This window comes from Xenopus laevis, chromosome 6S, assembly GCF_017654675.1.
Source record: "Xenopus laevis strain J_2021 chromosome 6S, Xenopus_laevis_v10.1, whole genome shotgun sequence".
NCBI classification, from domain to species: Eukaryota; Metazoa; Chordata; class Amphibia; order Anura; family Pipidae; genus Xenopus; species Xenopus laevis.
In genome coordinates, this window is record NC_054382.1 from 97,628,215 (window position 1) to 97,645,280 (window position 17,066).

The following is a 17,066-nucleotide window of genomic DNA, read 5'->3' on the forward strand; positions in this document are numbered from 1 at the left end:
GTTTACTCTGTACAGACCTCAAGGTTAAGAGGCAGCCACCATTATATACTATTAAAGAAAAAAATCTGTGTAGGATGCAGGCAACATGTCTAACTGAGAAGGCTGTGGAGCTTTTAATTGTTCTACCAAAATCATTATACATAGAAAGGAAAATATTGATGACCTTGTTTGAAATGTATTTAGCTTTGTCAAGTCTGGCAGTTTACCACAGAGAGTGCTATTTACATAGACATGGGAATCTATGATCTGTGAATGTAGCTTTGTCTGAACTTAAGTGGATGTTATCAGAAACAAATTCTCCTGTCAATTAATTTACTGATCATCTTGAAACAACAATAATTACAAATGGCAATAGTTAATCGGGTTGAAAAAAGTTCATCAAGGTTAAACCCTCCAAACGAAAACCCAAAATCCATGCACACACCCCTCCATACCTTCACATAAATTCTATATACCCATATCTATACTAACTATAGAATTTAGTATCACAAAAGTCTTTTATATTATGTCTGTCCAAGAAATCATCCAAGCCATTCTTAAAGGCATTAACTGAATCAGCCATCACAACATCACCCGGAAGTGCATTCCACAACCTCACTGTCCTCACTGTGAAGAACCACCTACGCTGCTTCAAAAGAAAGTTCTTTTCTTCACTGTCCTCACTGTGAAGAACCACCTACGCTGCTTCAAAAGAAAGTTCTTTTCTTCTAGTCTGAAGGGGGTGATCCTCTTTATGGGTATAACAAAAAAAGTCCCCTGCTATTTGTCTACATGTCCTCTAATGTACTTGTAAAGTGTAATCCTGTCCCCTCGCAAGAAAACAACCACAACCTTGACAGTCTACCCTCATCATTTAAGTCTTCCGTCCCTCTAACCAGTTCAGTTGCACGTCTCTGCACTCTCTCCAGCTCATTTATATCCCTCTTAAGGACTGGAGTCCAAAACTGCACTGCATACTCCAGATGAGGCCTCACCAGGGACCTATAAAGAGGCATAATTATGTTTGCATCCCTAGAGTTAATGCCATTTTTTATGCAAGACAGAACTTTATTTGCTTTAGAGGCCACAGAATGACACTGTCCTGAATTAGACTACTTGTTATCCAAAAAAAAACCCTAGATCTGTCTCAATTAAGGAAACTCCCAACACACTGCTATTTAGTGTATAACTTGCATTCATATTGGTTTTTAACCTTGCATTTATCAACATTGAACCTCATTTTCCAGTTTGCTGCCCAGTTTTCCAGTTTAGACAAATCACTCTGCAAAGTGGCAGCATCCTGCATGGAACCTATAGTTCTGCACAATTTAGTATCATCTGCAAAAATTGAAACAGTATTTTAATTGCCCACCTCCAGGTCATTAATAAACAAGTTGAAAAGCAAAGGACCTAGTACAGAGCCCTGCGGTACTCCACTAACAACACTGGTCCAATTAGAAAATGTTCCATTTACCACCACTCTTTGTAATCTAGCCAGTTCTCTTTCCAGGCCAAGATTCCTTAATTTAACCAGTAACCTTCTGAGTGGCACTGTATCAAATGCTTTAGCAAAGTCTAAATAAATCATATCCACTACCATCCCAGTATCGAGGTCCCTGTTCACCTTCTCATAAAAAGAAATAACTTTACTTTGTACAGGTATGGGATTTGTTATCCATAAATCCATTATCTGTCTCCCATAGACTCTATTTTAATCAAATAATTAAAATTTTCAAAAATGATTTCCTTTTTTTCTGTAATAAGAACAGTACCTTGTACTTGGTGATAACTATGATTTCATGAATCCGGAACAGAGGTTAAAACAATCCTGTTGGGTTCCGTTATGCAGAAAACCCCAGGTTCAGAGCATTCTGTTCTTCTAAAAGTTTATGTTCATTTGGTCTGGTGTTTGACCAATTCTTTTGAGGCAGACTGGGCATTCATCCAAAAATGATAGATTTGATAAGCCCTACTTTCTTATATAAAGCTGGCGTTACTGAAATAATGTATGAGTTTAAGTATTTTCAGTGTTTGGTGTCACTTGCCCTTTAATCAGAAGTTGCTCTTGTCAGTTAATTCTATCTTTATGCCATGTGGGAGGCAGATGAGTAAAGATTAACAGAAGGCAATGCATATTTTCTGGAGGAGATGAGTACCTGCTAGTGATAAAAACTGTAAATAATAAAAAAAAAAATTTCTGCAGAACTAGGTATCAAAATTCAAGAGCAAAACCAGAAGCCTACCAAACTTTATCCGTGTCAATGCCAGAAAATTAGTGTACACAAAAAAAAAATTTATTACTACTAATTTTACTGCACACAGATGTTTTTAAGGCCATTATCTTTTTATTGCAAAGAGGAAGTTTTAAACTTAAAATGTAACTTTTAGGCGATTATGTAACAAATGGACCTAAGTTTGCTAAGTTCTTATCACAGACATCAATTAAAGATCAGATAGCAGTTCCCGGTCCACTGTTTAAAAGCAAACATCTTATTGGTTATAGCATTTGGGCATAAATTGTGCCTTTTAGTATATTGTAAAACATCCTATTTATTTCAACTTTTTATTTGGCCTTTTTTTGCCTTACTCTGCTGCCTATTTCCAGCCTTCAAATGCAGAATCACTGATCGCTTGTTTGTGAGATACCTTGAGGCAACTCAGTGGCTGATCACTAACAAGAAACTTGGAGGGAATGGAAGTCAATGCCATACCAGAACTCAGTGTTTGGGAAATACTAGCAGTTTGTTTATTGTTTTCTTGTTTCCTGAAAGGAAACTTCACACATTCTGTGATATCTAAGTAGCACTAATCACTTCCTGCTCAGGAATCCAGGAAACAATCAACATTTTATGAACAACATTAGCCAACAGATTAGCACCTATTGGCCTGGCAGTGTTAAAAGCAAATCTAGTAGAGGAAACAATGGCTCTTTTAATATGGCTTTTTGGCATAATAAATCTTTCTGCTTTATTGAAAAACAGAGGCAGTATTAATATAAAATAAGGCCAGCATTACACTCACTTCCTGGGAATAATAAATGATCTTTAATACAGCACATATTAAGGGTTAATGTAATAAAAGGCGCCAAATGCACTCAGGTGCAGTAACCCATACCAACCAATCAGCAGGTACCATTTACTGGTCACATTTAGAAATAAACACTATCGGTTTTATGGGTTACTGCACCTGGGTGCAGTAACCCATAAAACATAAGGGAATTGTGTACTTAAGTGGAAAATGGAAGTTCTATGGCTTTGCTTTACAGGCACTTTCCACAACACTAACTTCTTTCTGCAGGACCCTCAGATGACAGTATTTGATTGCATATAATTTAAGCATTTGACTCTATAGCCTTTACAGCTTAGTACAGGTATGGGACCATTATCCAGAATGCTCGGGCCTGGGGTTTTCTGGATAAGGCATCTTTCCGTAATTTGAATCTTCATACCTTAAGTCTACTAGAAAATTATATAAAAATGAAATTATCAATAGGCTGGTTTTGCTTCCAATAAGCATTAATTAAATTAGTTTAGGATTCGGCCAGGATTCAGCCTTTTTCAGCAGGATTTGGATTCGGCCAAATCCTTCTGCCCGGCCTAAGCAAAATCCTAATTTGCATATTCAAATTGGCTGGGGGGAATCACGTGACTTTTTATAACAAAACAATGAAGTAATAAATGTTTTCTCCTTCCCACACCTAATTTGCACATGCAAATTTTGATTTGGATTCGGTATTCGGCGAAATGTTTCGCAAAAGATTCGGGGGTTCGGTAGAATCCAAAATAGTGGAGAAATCATTTGTAAAAATTTAGATTATTTGGATAAAATGGAATCTATGGGAAATGGCCTTTCCATAATTCGGAGCTTTCTGGATAACAGGTTTCTGGATAACGGATCCCATGCCTGTAGTTATCAGTTACTTGTGCCTTCTCTCTATGCCCCCCTGGTAAGGCATCTAATTTTAACTTACCTGCCCCTAAATCATTTGACAAGTTTCTTAAAACAAGTTTTTTTTATGTCAACTCACACATAAGTCTAGAGAGTCCCCTGGCTCTTTCAATATTAACTACTCTGCTTGTAAAGTTTATAAAAAAAACTGGCATCTGAGAGATCATATTTCCATTCTTGCAATTCACATGCGTTAGAAGTGCTTCACACCTTGGGTACCCATGATGGTTTGTTGCAGTGGCTTTTGCCTTTTAGCAAAATTAGCCAATAAAATAGTCACTTTACAGCCAGTAAATAGGAAAGTACAGTACTGGAACAATGTATAGTGCAGTTCGATTTTAATTAAATACTTGATGACAAAATGCTATCTGTGTGCCTCTAATCAAAGACCCCATAGGCTAAATAACATTAAGGGGCAGATTTAATTATGTGGTGTAAAAAACGGCAGAATGATTCGGCACACATCACCTGGCATCACCATGTAAAAAACGTGTTAAGTTTTTACGTGCTTTTTCTTTGCGCAACTTCTGCCAGAACTTACTTACAAAGGTCTGACGCAGGGTAAAATAATGATGGCAAATCTGGCATTCGCATGGTGTAAGATAAAAAACACCTTGATAAATCTGCCGTTGAGTGTTTTGAAGAGAGTAGGGTTGCCATTTGAAGCTGAAGGAAGCAGAGGGATGATGTCAATGGGAGGGGTGATGATAATTAAGGGCGGATAGCTGCTGCCAGAGACTTCCAGAAGCTCCTATTAATGTTAGTGTTATATTTGCACATAGCAAAGAAATGAGACATTAGTATGTACTACATTTATTTCTTAATTAACTTTTTCTACCAAACCAGAAATTATACTCGCCATCTTACTTGCAATTGTTTGTGGTATCCTACGGCAAGCGGTATTAATATTCTGGATGCAATTTCAGATTTCAATTAACAAGGTTGTTGTCTTCTCCAATTACCTTGTTATGAATGAGAAAGTTTACCGAAATTCCATTTCCATGGAAGCAAGCCTGCTTGACGTCAGATGAAAATCTGGTGACATTTAACCTTTTTTATTCTGACTTAAACAAATAAAATGAATGAAACTGCTTTAATAATTAGAAATGTATCGGAGGTGCTTTATTCTCACCTAAGATTTTTCCCAGCTTGGCTAATTGGCTGCGTCATTGAATCAACACTGCTTCTTTCCTAGAGCTTGATTGGCTACTGCCCTGAGCCACAAATAATGCCAATATTCTGTTTAAGCAAAATGTTTCTGTTTAAAAAATAGCTTCCCAAGGAATTACGAGACTTTTAAATGATTATCATAAGGAGAAAATCAACCAATAATTCAGATATAGGCAAATTTGGCTTCCTCACAAAAATTTTATAGCCATGAAATAATTGGGGCAAACATATACACCAGTGTTGTAAAGCAAAGCAACCAATTACATGTTTGCTGTTGTTTTTGTAACTGAACTAGACCAGCAAAGCAGCTGCCGAATGGTTATAATGAATTAAATGATCCACCTGCACCTGCAATAAAGAAAAAAAAAAATTTCCCTAGGACTCACCACATGAATGAGGAGAAGACCCAAGCGTGTGGAGCTCTGAGCTTCATATAGATGTAGAGCAGGCACTCAACAAGCAGCCCTTAAAGTGGATATATTTAAAGGGGAACTCTGGCTTCCAAATCAAAATTTCATAAAGAGGCCCACAACACAGAAACGGTAGTAGATTTAGAGGCAGCGCACTCCTGGGCATCAAATAATAATCGCTCTTCTCCAGATTGTTAAAAAGTTAAATCCTTTATTTAAACATAATATCAATCAGACAGACTTAGTATCTGAGGTCTGACGCGTTTAAAGGAGGTCTCTGAGGAAGTGTTGTATTCCGAAACGTGTCAGACCTCAGATACTAAGTCTGTCTGATTGATATTATGTTTAAATAAAGGGTTTAACTTTTTAACAATCTGGAGAAGAGCAATTATTATTTGATGCCCAGGAGATGCGCTGCCTCTAAATCTACTACCTTGCTGTTGGCGTTCCCCCTAGTGACGGACTCTGGGCTGGCTGCACCCGGTTCACTACTATTGCAGGGTAAGAATTTCAGCTTTTTTTACCGCTGTTTGTATGAAAGAAGACTTTGAAAACCCAGTGTTCCTAATTAAGAGTAGGGTCCGGGGCATTTGGCACCCGGACCAACCGATATTTATGGTGAGCAAGGTTTAGTCTGTGATTAATTAAACAGCTGTAATTGGAACCCGCAAAACCGTTTTCTTTTAAAAGAGAGTTAAGCCAACTTACGGAGCCGGATCTGTTCTCTATCACAACACAGAAACCCCTAATATATCCGTCACAGTTATGAATAAATGCGCCTTTCTATGCTGAAATCCAGCCGTTTATCAGTTCTTCTCTTTCTGCATCATTTGAAATCCTGGCAGGGAAGGAGGAACTAAGCAGGCTGAGGACAGCTGGCTGTTGATATAAAGTAACAGTAGTCACCCAGCTCAAAAAAGTAGTCAGCCAGCTCAGCAGGAGAGCAGGGGGCTAGGTTTAGGGAACTATCAGAAACCTTTAAAAATTATTAAAAGTCTGCATATTTTTTAAATGATGGATATTGCAAAGTTGCTTGAAATTATGTTAACTTTTCAAAAAGCTAAAGTTATGTCTTTGTGGAGTTCCCGTTTAAGCACAAGAAGCCATAACATCCCTATGTTTTCTGTCTTTTTACAACACTACAGCCTAAGATTAAAAGTTGTAAGAACACAAAGCATAAGGCACAATTTTACTTTTTCTGCCTGCAGGACTGCTCATTGTGTGCCTGCTCTATGTCAGTGATTTCCACCTGCACCCACTGGTCATAATTTGCTCAGTGATATCTGCATATGGTAATATTTCAGGAAAACCTACTTTAATCCCATATAATTTAGTTTTAGGCTAGTGGATACCAAACTGGTGGCCTCAGCTCAGTCCTTAAGCAAATATGGTCACTTGGATGCAGCTGTACAAATCAGTATGAAAGAACTCACACCCAATGAAACCAGAGGCGCGCCTGTATTATGTTTTCAGATGTATGCAGTGATAGTTTTTTTTTTTTTTGGTTGATGTAAATGAGTTCTACAATAGCAGTCCTTAAAAAGAAAACCAGCTGCAATCAAAGCTGCCGACTGAATGCAGACACATAATAAAGCTCAGCTCTTAGTAGTGTAGTGATCTGGGGCTCCTAACTCACTCTTCAGCCACTCAGAGTAACATATGGTCATTATTACAGGAGCGACTCCGTATATACCATGAGCTTCTCCTAGTGATATGGTCTGGTCTTCTAATATAACACAATGGCACACAATGTGTGTGTGCATGTGTGTTTATTACAGGCTGGTTAAAACCGCCTAGGCTACTTCTACACAGCAACATTTCTAAGAATAATGGGATGTTTTATTAATTTTAAAGGGGAAAGAAAAGTCCAACCAGGGCCACTCCTGCCATGAGGTAAGGTAATGCCTTCAGGGGGCAGTGAGATGTCAAAATTGTGACTGTCCTGTGAAAACGGGACAGTTGAGCGGTATGTGGGGCACCCTCCCTGGTTACCTGACAACCCAGAGAATGCTCCTGTTAGTAGAAAACTGAACCGACCTGGGGTATTTGCGAGTGAGCAATCCTTCTCTGACCTTTTTTCTTCAAAATCCTGTGGCCGACACGGGCAGTAGAGTGAAAAAGCAGACTTAAAGTTTGGCTTTTCACTCTACTGTGTATGCACGGTGCAAAGACAGAAGCAGGAAGAGGATCACTTACTTGCATGTAACCCTAAGCCACATACTTCAGAACTAAAATGTAGTTCTATAACAATTGAAGCAAGTTGCCAAGCCATTCAGTATGGCTAAACATATCTGGTCAAGGATTCAATAAACCCATACCTCCTGGAGGCTGGTTATGTGTCTCCTTGCAGTTTGTACTGAAAAGTGTAACATGTTAACAGACTAAAATATTTACCAATTTCACCATCTACAGTATATCTTGTTCAACTTTGAAAAATAATTAACAGCGTTCATTGTTTTAGTCTTGGAACACAAAATGCTAGAGCCGATGAGCCCTCAACACCCACACAAATGATCAATTTGATTCCCTGTAGGTGAGTACACACATTTGTAACTTCATATTTAAATATGCAGAGGTCAAAAACACACTGGACAGGTAATTATTTTATTGTACAGATTATTGCACATAGTTAAACTCAACAACTCCTTTTAAACTTAAACTCCCTTTAATGGTGTTCTCTGGCCTGATAATGTTTTTGGATACTTTTCCAACAAAAATGGGTGTGTATTGTTGTATCAGATACAATTAGATTTGTTAAGTGCAGATTACAGATATGGGACTTGTTATCAAGAATGACCTGGGTTTTGGACCTGGGGTTTTGCGGATAAGGGGGTCTTTATGTGGTTGGCATCTCCTAAATAAATTACTAAAAAAATGTAAACAATTAAACACTGAAGGATTGTTTTGCCACAAACAAGGGTTAATAATATTCTAATTAAGATCAAGTACATGGTACTGTTTTATTATTACATAGAAAATGTAATTATATGAGCAACATGGAGGAGTCTATGGGAGCCTTCCAGTAACTTGGATTTTTCTGGAAAAAGGATTTCCTCCAGATAATGAATCCCTTTGCTTATTTCATGGGTAAAATTCACTGCATACAAGGTTATTCTATTGTTGATTAACAAGGGGAATATAAGGGAATATTTATATCTATATATAGATACAGACAATAGGCAGCTAATCAGCCCATGGTATTGCAGGGAGATACATTTCTTAGCAGCCTAGTCGCTACTAAACTGCAACTCCCAGTATCCCCCTGGCCACTAGAGCTGTACAGCCAAAATCTACTACCCTACTGGCAAGTTTGTGCCAAAGAAACTCCAGTCTCTTAAGCTACAGAGAAATTTAAAAGCAGTATTCATTTAGCATAACATTTTTATGGCCAAATTCCTGCAGTCACAAAGTTACCTGTACATTCGTGTCTCTAACTACTTCCCACGCACAAGTTAATAAAAATATCAGCGTCTGCCTACCCACATGAATTTTTGATGTTTTACATAATGAACGTAAGGACATTTCAATTCAAAAGAAACGCAGAAAGCATTAAAAGAAAAAAACTGAAGGAGTAGCTGAAGGACGGACCCCTTCAATATTAGACATAATAAAGACACAAAGGTATGTTTGTTTCAGGTTGATAACATAGTTTTACCCTACATTTTGATATATATATCTTAATATAAACATTGTTTCCACTGTCCCAAATATACAGGTATGGTCCAAATGTTAATCTAATAATCTTTATCCCTTGAAATCGAATAATGTTTGTCCCTTGATTTATCCAAGAGCTTTAACAACTGGCCAGCCGCATAGAAGTATAATATTTTTTTTATTATAAAAGCATCCGGTTTCTGCCTTAACACTTGGTAACAAAAGTTTTATACTGTATTTGCCTCCCCAGACAGACAGACTAGGATTTGCTGCAATCCCATAATGGGGATGGTCTGTGGAAATTGCCTCTTGTGTGGCCCTTTTTGGTCACCCAAACTGGCCAACTACTTATTTGGTACAATCTGGGCATGTCTATATCCTAGACACAATCTCCATTAGTATAAATCACTTTAAAGGGATACTGTCATGGAAAAACATGTTTTTTCCAAAACACATCAGTTAATAGTGTTGCTCCAGCAGAATTCTGCACTGAAATCAATTTCTCAAAAGAGAAAACAGATTTTTTTATATTCAAGTTTGAAATCTGACATGGGGCTAGACATTTTGTCAGTTTCCAGGCTGCCCCAGTCATGTGACTTGTGCCTGCACTTTAGGATGGAACTCCTTTCTGGCAGGCTGTTATTTCTCCTACTTAGGATAAGTCCACACAGGGCGTTTTGGGGAGATTTAGTCGCCTGGCGACTAATCGCCTCGTTTTTGCAGTGACCAATCGCCCCAAACGCCTTCCCTGAATATGTGCCGGCTAAAATGAAAAAAAAAAAACGCCGGCGCTAATCACACGCGGCAGTTAGTTTTCCGAAGTCGCCCCACGAAGAAACTACGGGCGACTTTGGAAAACGAATCGCATTTTTTTATTTTAGCCGGCACATATTCAGGGAAGGCGTTTGGGGAAGATTGTTTGCCGCAAAAACGAGGCGATTAATCACCAGGCGACCAATCTCCCCAAAATGCCCTGTGTGGCCTGACCCTTAGGGGCCGATTCATCAAGGGTCGAATATCGAGGGTTAATTAACCCTCGATATTCGACTAGGAACTAAAATCCTTCGACTTCGAATATCGAAATCGAAGGATTTAGCGCAGAAAATTCGATCGAACGATTATTCCTTCGATCGAACGATTAAATCCTTCTAATCGAACTATTCGAAGGATTTTATTCCAACGATCGAAGGAATATCCTTCGATCAAAAAAACTTAGGCAAGCCTATGGGGACCTTCCCCATAGGCTAACATTGACTTCGGTAGCTTTTAGCTGCCGAACTAGGGGGTCGAAGTTTTTTTTAAAGAGACAGTACTTCGACTATCGAATGGTCGAATAGTCGAACGATTTTTAGTTCGAATCCTTCGATTCGTAGTCGTAGTCGAAGGTCGAAGTAGCCCATTCGATGGTCGAAGTAGCCCAAAAAATGCTTCGAAATTCGAAGTTTTTTTACTTCGAATCCTTCACTCGAATTTAGTGAATCGGCCCCTTAATGTAACTGAATCAATCTCAGTGGGACTTGGCTTTTAGTATTAAGTGCTGTTCTTAGATCCTCCAGGCAGCTGTTATCTTGTGTTAGGGAGCTGCTATCTGGTTACCTTCCCATTGTTCTTTTGTTTGGCTGCTGGGGGGAAAGGGAGGTGGGTGATATCACTCCAACTTGCAGTACAGCAGTGACTGAAGTTTATCAGAGCAGAAGTCCATGACTGGGGGCAGCTGGGAAATTGACAATATGTCTAGCCCTATGTCAGATTTCAAAATTGAATATAACAAAATCTGTGTGCTCTTTTGAAAAATGGATTTCAGAGCAGATTTCTGCTGGAGTAGCACTATTAACTGATGCATTTTGAAAAAAACATTTTCCCATGACATTATCCCTTTAAAGGAACAATAATGTCAAAAAATAAAAGTGTTTTAAAGTAATGAAAATATAATGCAGTGTTGCACTGCACTGGTAAAACTGCTGTGTTTGCTTAAGAAACACTACTATAGTTTATATAAATAAGCTGCTGTGTAGCAATGGGGCAGCCATTCAAAGGAGAAAAGGCTCAAGTTACACAGCAGATAGCAGATAAGCTCTGTCTGTCTAATGGTGTTATCTGTCATCCATTAGTTAACCTGTGCCATATAGCCGTTTTTCAATTTCCGCCATTGCTACACAGCAGCTTGTTTATATGAACTATAATAGTGTTTCTGAAGCGAACACATCAGTTTTACCAGTGCAGGGCAACACTACATGATATTTTCCATTACTTTAAAACACTTATATTTTTTGGTGTTACTGTTCCTTAAGGACAACTGAACCAGCATATTTCACAGTGCTGAACACAAAGTACTTTAAGACAGCCATACACTCTATGTCCTGCTGCTGGAGACTGCTACAGGCAAGTATTCAGTAAGCTTTGCTGCCCTTTAAGAAGCTAAAAATGGCAGCAGTCTGTTTAAAAGTTTCTGATCTAAACGTACAGTTTATTATTGCAATGGAGATAAATATTTGTTCTTTGTGCTACCTTAACATTAAATGTTATTTCCTCCATGACGTAAACCCGCTCCGGAAATGCTTTTGCCACCTCCTCCACGCTGTTAAAATACTGTACTGGCTCCTTTATATCCCGGTCCTGTTCCAGCAGCTTAAACTGCCCTGAAAACAAGATAAACAAAAGTTGTGTAAGATATGCAAGCATGACATCGGTCACTGTTCAAAAGTCTCTACAGCTGGTTAATGATTTCCGATACAATCCTTTTGCAGCGTAAAACCAAAAGCAATAATTGGGAAAATTTAACACCCACAGACAAATTAATTTAATATAAAGAGAGTATCACAAACACAATTGATGAACCCTCTAAGAAAACAGATCTAGTTATCTATTATTTATACAATGCTGACTTTGCGCATTCCGCAGTGCTTAAAAATGATGCATCATTCACATCAATCCCGTCTCCAATGGAGCTTTATAAGGTCCCTATGACAGTCACATACACTATAATCAATTTTATCGGGAGCTATTTAATCTGCCTGGAAATTGGAGAGAGTACATACAAACTGCTTGCACACAGTGCCTTGGCTGGGACCTATGATCCCAGTACTAACCGCTGATTCACCATGTTGACCAATATATATTTTGTGCTGCACTCCTTAGATTTAAAACTAAACTGATCTTATTACCGCATCATTTCACATCAGCCATCCACATCCTCAATGTCTGTATGAGCGAGAAGGTGCGGTCAACCATCCACAAGATCAAATGAGGCCAAAAATAAAAAATAAGTAGCGCAATTGTTTATGAGTGGAAGCCCTTACATGCAGCCTGTTATAACTGTCAGTCTGTGGTTGGTGTAGGCTTCAAAGAAGATGACTGAGGAGGGTTCTAGAGGACCCACTCTGTCCTGAAGTTCCTGCAATATTAGGCTGTTAACCATGCCGAATGTTTGTGAGTACATCTACATTTAAAGTCATCAAGCACTAAGAGATTTAAAACATTCTCCTTACTACATTAAGCTGGACTTAAATCTAGACAATGATTTTCTGTGGGCCTGTGAACACCAGAATTTTTTCCACATTTGGGTTTAATTAAAATACTGCAAGAACTTATTTGCTTCCCACCCACCTTCACTCTGATCCAAAATCCATTCCTAGAATATATATCTTAAAAGACCTTAAAATATCTATATAAATATTTATATACAGTGGTCAGCACCATTACAAATGAGCCACTCTGTAGCTTTGATGGAGAGGGACAGAGAGAGAGATGCTGATGGGATTCAGTAGCTGTAGGATCCCACAGGTTAGATCCTATACATACCTACAGCCCTGCCTGACACCTGTCATAATTGATCATGTGAGCTGGTAACTGTATCATTTTATTTCTTTATACATCATTAGCCCTGGTTGTGTATTTCTGCTCAAATTATGCTTTTTATTCAGTGCCGGCAATGATTCCATTCATTGGGAGCCACCAACACATTAATAGTAAATGGTTCCACTTATTTCCGTATATATGGTTATTCGGTTTGATACATTCCCCTTTCTGTAGCCTCAGGGCAGTGCACCTGGGCCTCTCCTTCTAATGTGGTGAGTTGTTTTATTTGTTTTGGATCCTCTATTCTGCCTCCACTTATTTCCTTCTCTAGATTCATGGTCAGCTAGTTTGTTACAGGTCCAAAACGAGATCCAGAAGTTTTGCATTAATTAAGGTACAGTATGGCTGGCATTGGAATAAAATGAGTTCAAGTACAGTTACGTTGTTGTATTTAAAGGGAGCAAAACAACCCACTGCTGCTTACAAGTACTCACACACACTACCATGAAAACTAAAAATTTGAAAAAAAAGTAATGCAACAGGACTAGGGACTTGTTTGTCTGTCACATCAAAATTTGCTGTTTTGCCAGCCACAACATTTTTCACAAATTCAAGATAGAATTTGACATGTGGCCTGTTTTGCCTGAGAAAAATGTGCTCTGGTTTGTCAGAAAGAAGATGCAGGAATTAATATGATCTGTCCCTTGCCTTCCACATTAACCAATTAGATAGGAGCCCTCCCACTGTCTATGGAGGGGTCCAAGCACAAGTTTTTGTTTAACTGGTGAAGTTTTTGTTACATGTGTAAATGGAAAAATGGATTGATTTTTCCCAGCCACTTGCGAGGACGCATTTTCCTATCTTCGTCCTCTGTTATCACTACAAATGTTAATTACTAATAATATTGAGGGTCAAATGTGCGTAGTAAAATAACCTGATGATTCTATTTATTTTAAAAAGGGAAAAGGAAAACAACTGAAATTAATATTTCAAACCATTCCTGTAGCTTTGAAATCCAAAACTGGAGAGACTCCCTGATGTCAGCCCCATAATGAGTGATGGGAATGCATGAAGAGGAGGAATAAGAGACAAGTAGCTGGATGGCTTGCCAGAGCTCTGACATGTTAACGCCTGGCAGCATCTGTTCTGATGTGTTACAGTGGAAGTTTGCGTGGGAGGAAGTCATATTGTCATTAAGCAGCTGGCTGTTTAGTGAAATCTCACAACTGTGAGCCTGTGAGCATATGCAGGAAACACTTTCTGTAAGGAATGCACATATTCCTCCGATGGGATGAAAATTCCTGCTCAGACTATTCCAAAAAAGGGTAGAGACCTTTACACAGTGCTTTCAGATTGCACTAATGTAAAAAGCTGCTATATGGTAGAAACGTCCAAGTTCAGAAGGACTTCTGGAACAATTTATGTGACATCTGTGTAAGTAAATAAAAACACACACATATATATATATATATATATACACACACACACATACATATACCCCAAGGTCAAAACTAGGGGTAGACAGAGTAGGCATTTGCCTAGGGCACAAAGCTGGGGGGGGGGCACAGGCACGCACCTTCTCTGCCTCTTCTACCACCTAGTCCGGTCCCCGCTCTGGCCGTAGGGTTGACACCTTTTTATGGACTATTGGGCTCAACCATCATAAATAAATACCAGGCAGGTGGCCGGCTTGTACGGTCTGTCCCTTTCGCGGTGCATCACTGTTTAGCGCGCGCATGCTTGCTCACGTTTTTTCGAGCATGCGCGCCTGTTGGGCACTACTACTGGCCAGGCTGCCTAGGGTGCCTGGTCGGGCTGGCCTGGTACTGACACACACAGAGTTTAGTTTTATCCAATAAGATAAGAAACTGCTGTTAGTCGAAGCTCGCAATGTACAGACACAAGGGACTGCTTTTCATAGCCTGCTGAATCATAGGTAATGTAGACAAATCCTCAGATTATACAGAACATTATGGCTGCATAGTGCTGTCATCATCAATAAATTAAGAGCAGTTTTGTGGAAAAATTACTGCTAAATCCAATCATTGTACTACAACAGAGGAAGTATAAAATAACCGTAACAAGCTTTGGATAAGCCATGAGCGAAACAAATCTGTTGATCAGTTAGGTATAACCATTGCCTATCCCTGATCTAAAGTAATATAGTTAAACCATCCAAGCTACTCGTAAAGGTTAAGAATAAAATTTGCCATCACATCAGCTGGCAGGGCATTCCACATCCTCATTGCCCTCACCACGAAGAAACACCTATGTTGCTTCAAAAGAAAGTTGTCATGGCAAAAAACAGTATATGTATGTAAAGCTTTTCATACTCCGTGCATGTCAGGCTGTACACTCTCTTAATGAATATAAATTTTTAGAGAAAGGTAAAGCTGATTAATATGTAATTGTGTGTTCTGTACAGTTTTGCTAAATATTTCAATTAGTTTATTCCGAACAAAAGAAAATAGGTTTTTATTTATTTGTATGTGGGAACCTGCATATTTGCAAAAAATGATCCAATCTCAGCTGTAGATTCTTTTGGTCATGGCGTATAGCTGTTTTTGATCACTTCAGACCTCTCAGGGAGTGGGACTTATACATTCTTTATGGATATTTGCTGAAACAAAGCAGAACTTACCATAGATTTCTACTTCTCAAGAACAGAAAGATGCTTACAGTGGATAAGGGTGTTTTATAGGATCTCCTGTTGGCAAAATATATTATCCCCAACCAAAGGTTGCAGCTAATCGAGCCTGCACTCTGGTTCTAACGGACATGGCCACTTGCACCAGGAGCTCCCTCTCAGTGCGAGTGTCCTAGCGCTGGCGGGGGGGGTCAATTTAAAAAACAAACCAACCGGAGTGCGGCCTCTATTAGCCTACTTCTTTGGTTGGGGATAAAAAATTTTGACAACGAGTGCCCTTTAACAGTCATGGCTGTTCCTAATAATTGCCCCTTTTCTTCCATTGACCAGATTATTAAAAAGGTAGAATGTGCTTGGCTTTAAAAAACATTTTAGATGAACCTTCTTGTTAAGAAAGAGTCGTTATTTTATCGACATCATTTTAAAACTCTGTAATTACACATTGGACCAAACCCTAAATGTGCATATGGCCCTACTCAGCCAGTAATTCCAAGTACCTGTACCACAAAAACATTCCAGGGAACACACAATGCTTTTTTTTTTTTTTTAGTATCACAAACTTAAAAATGGTGTTTTGAGGGTTGTAAATTTAGTTTATTGTTTTGTTTTAGGAAAGAACATAATCTAGTTCTCTTTCTTTCATGGATGTCTATCCTTCAATTAAACCATATTAAACATAAATGCTATAATGGAGTATAGTACTGGAGTAAGACTTATTACAGAATCATTACACTGCTGGATATTATTGCCTCTTGACAACTGATCTCTGGCAGAACCTCTCTAAACACCCACACATGAACACCCACTCACGTTTGCGACCTGCCAAAAAGGTTACGGAGCAAAAGAACAGAAAATAATTTTTAAGATCTCATTTTTAACCTGAATTCCAGGTGTTCAGCTGTTATGTGTTGTAGGAGGGTGGGGAAGTTTTAGCGGTTACAGAAATACGATCTGAACCATTGGCAAAAAAACAAATTAAGATTTCCAGACCATGCATTCCATCACCAAAAGAAGAGTAAGGAAGCACGTCTAGGAAAAGAATTATGGACTTGCAATATATTTATCTTTCTTGTCTATTAATAACATTATGATAAAGCATAAGTTTGTGCTTGTGTAGTTTCAGCAAACAGAGATTAAATACTCCTCCTACCTACATTTCTATTTTTAACATTCTCTCATGTCAAGAAAACCTTACACTATGATTTGCACATCATTTAGCCCTCCCCATTTCTTCATTTATATTTTTGTTTAGTATTAAATTTGCCAAGGAAGCTGGTCAGTCTTATAAAACTTGACAACACTGTAGGTGCCCAATTCAAAAGTGCTGGCAAAATGTCATGTCTTTGCAACTCAGAAGAAAAAAAGGTCAGTCATGTAAAAGGTGTGCTATCCTCAAAGGTGTTCTTAGATTAATTAGGACCAGCAAAGGGGATACAAAATTCAACCTTGCGGTGCAACCC

At 38.6% G+C, this 17,066-nt stretch overlaps 1 protein-coding gene across 1 annotated transcript in view; it reads right to left on the reverse strand.

The window, feature by feature from the left end:
* Window positions 1–17,066, reverse strand: part of garem1.S (GRB2 associated regulator of MAPK1 subtype 1 S homeolog) — a gene marked incomplete in the record, with an annotated part of 81,659 nt that overhangs the window by 21,153 nt on the left and 43,440 nt on the right. The window contains 1 exon segment of the mRNA NM_001091422.1: window positions 11,670–11,800. Within this exon segment, the coding sequence (NP_001084891.1) occupies window positions 11,670–11,800 (131 nt within the window).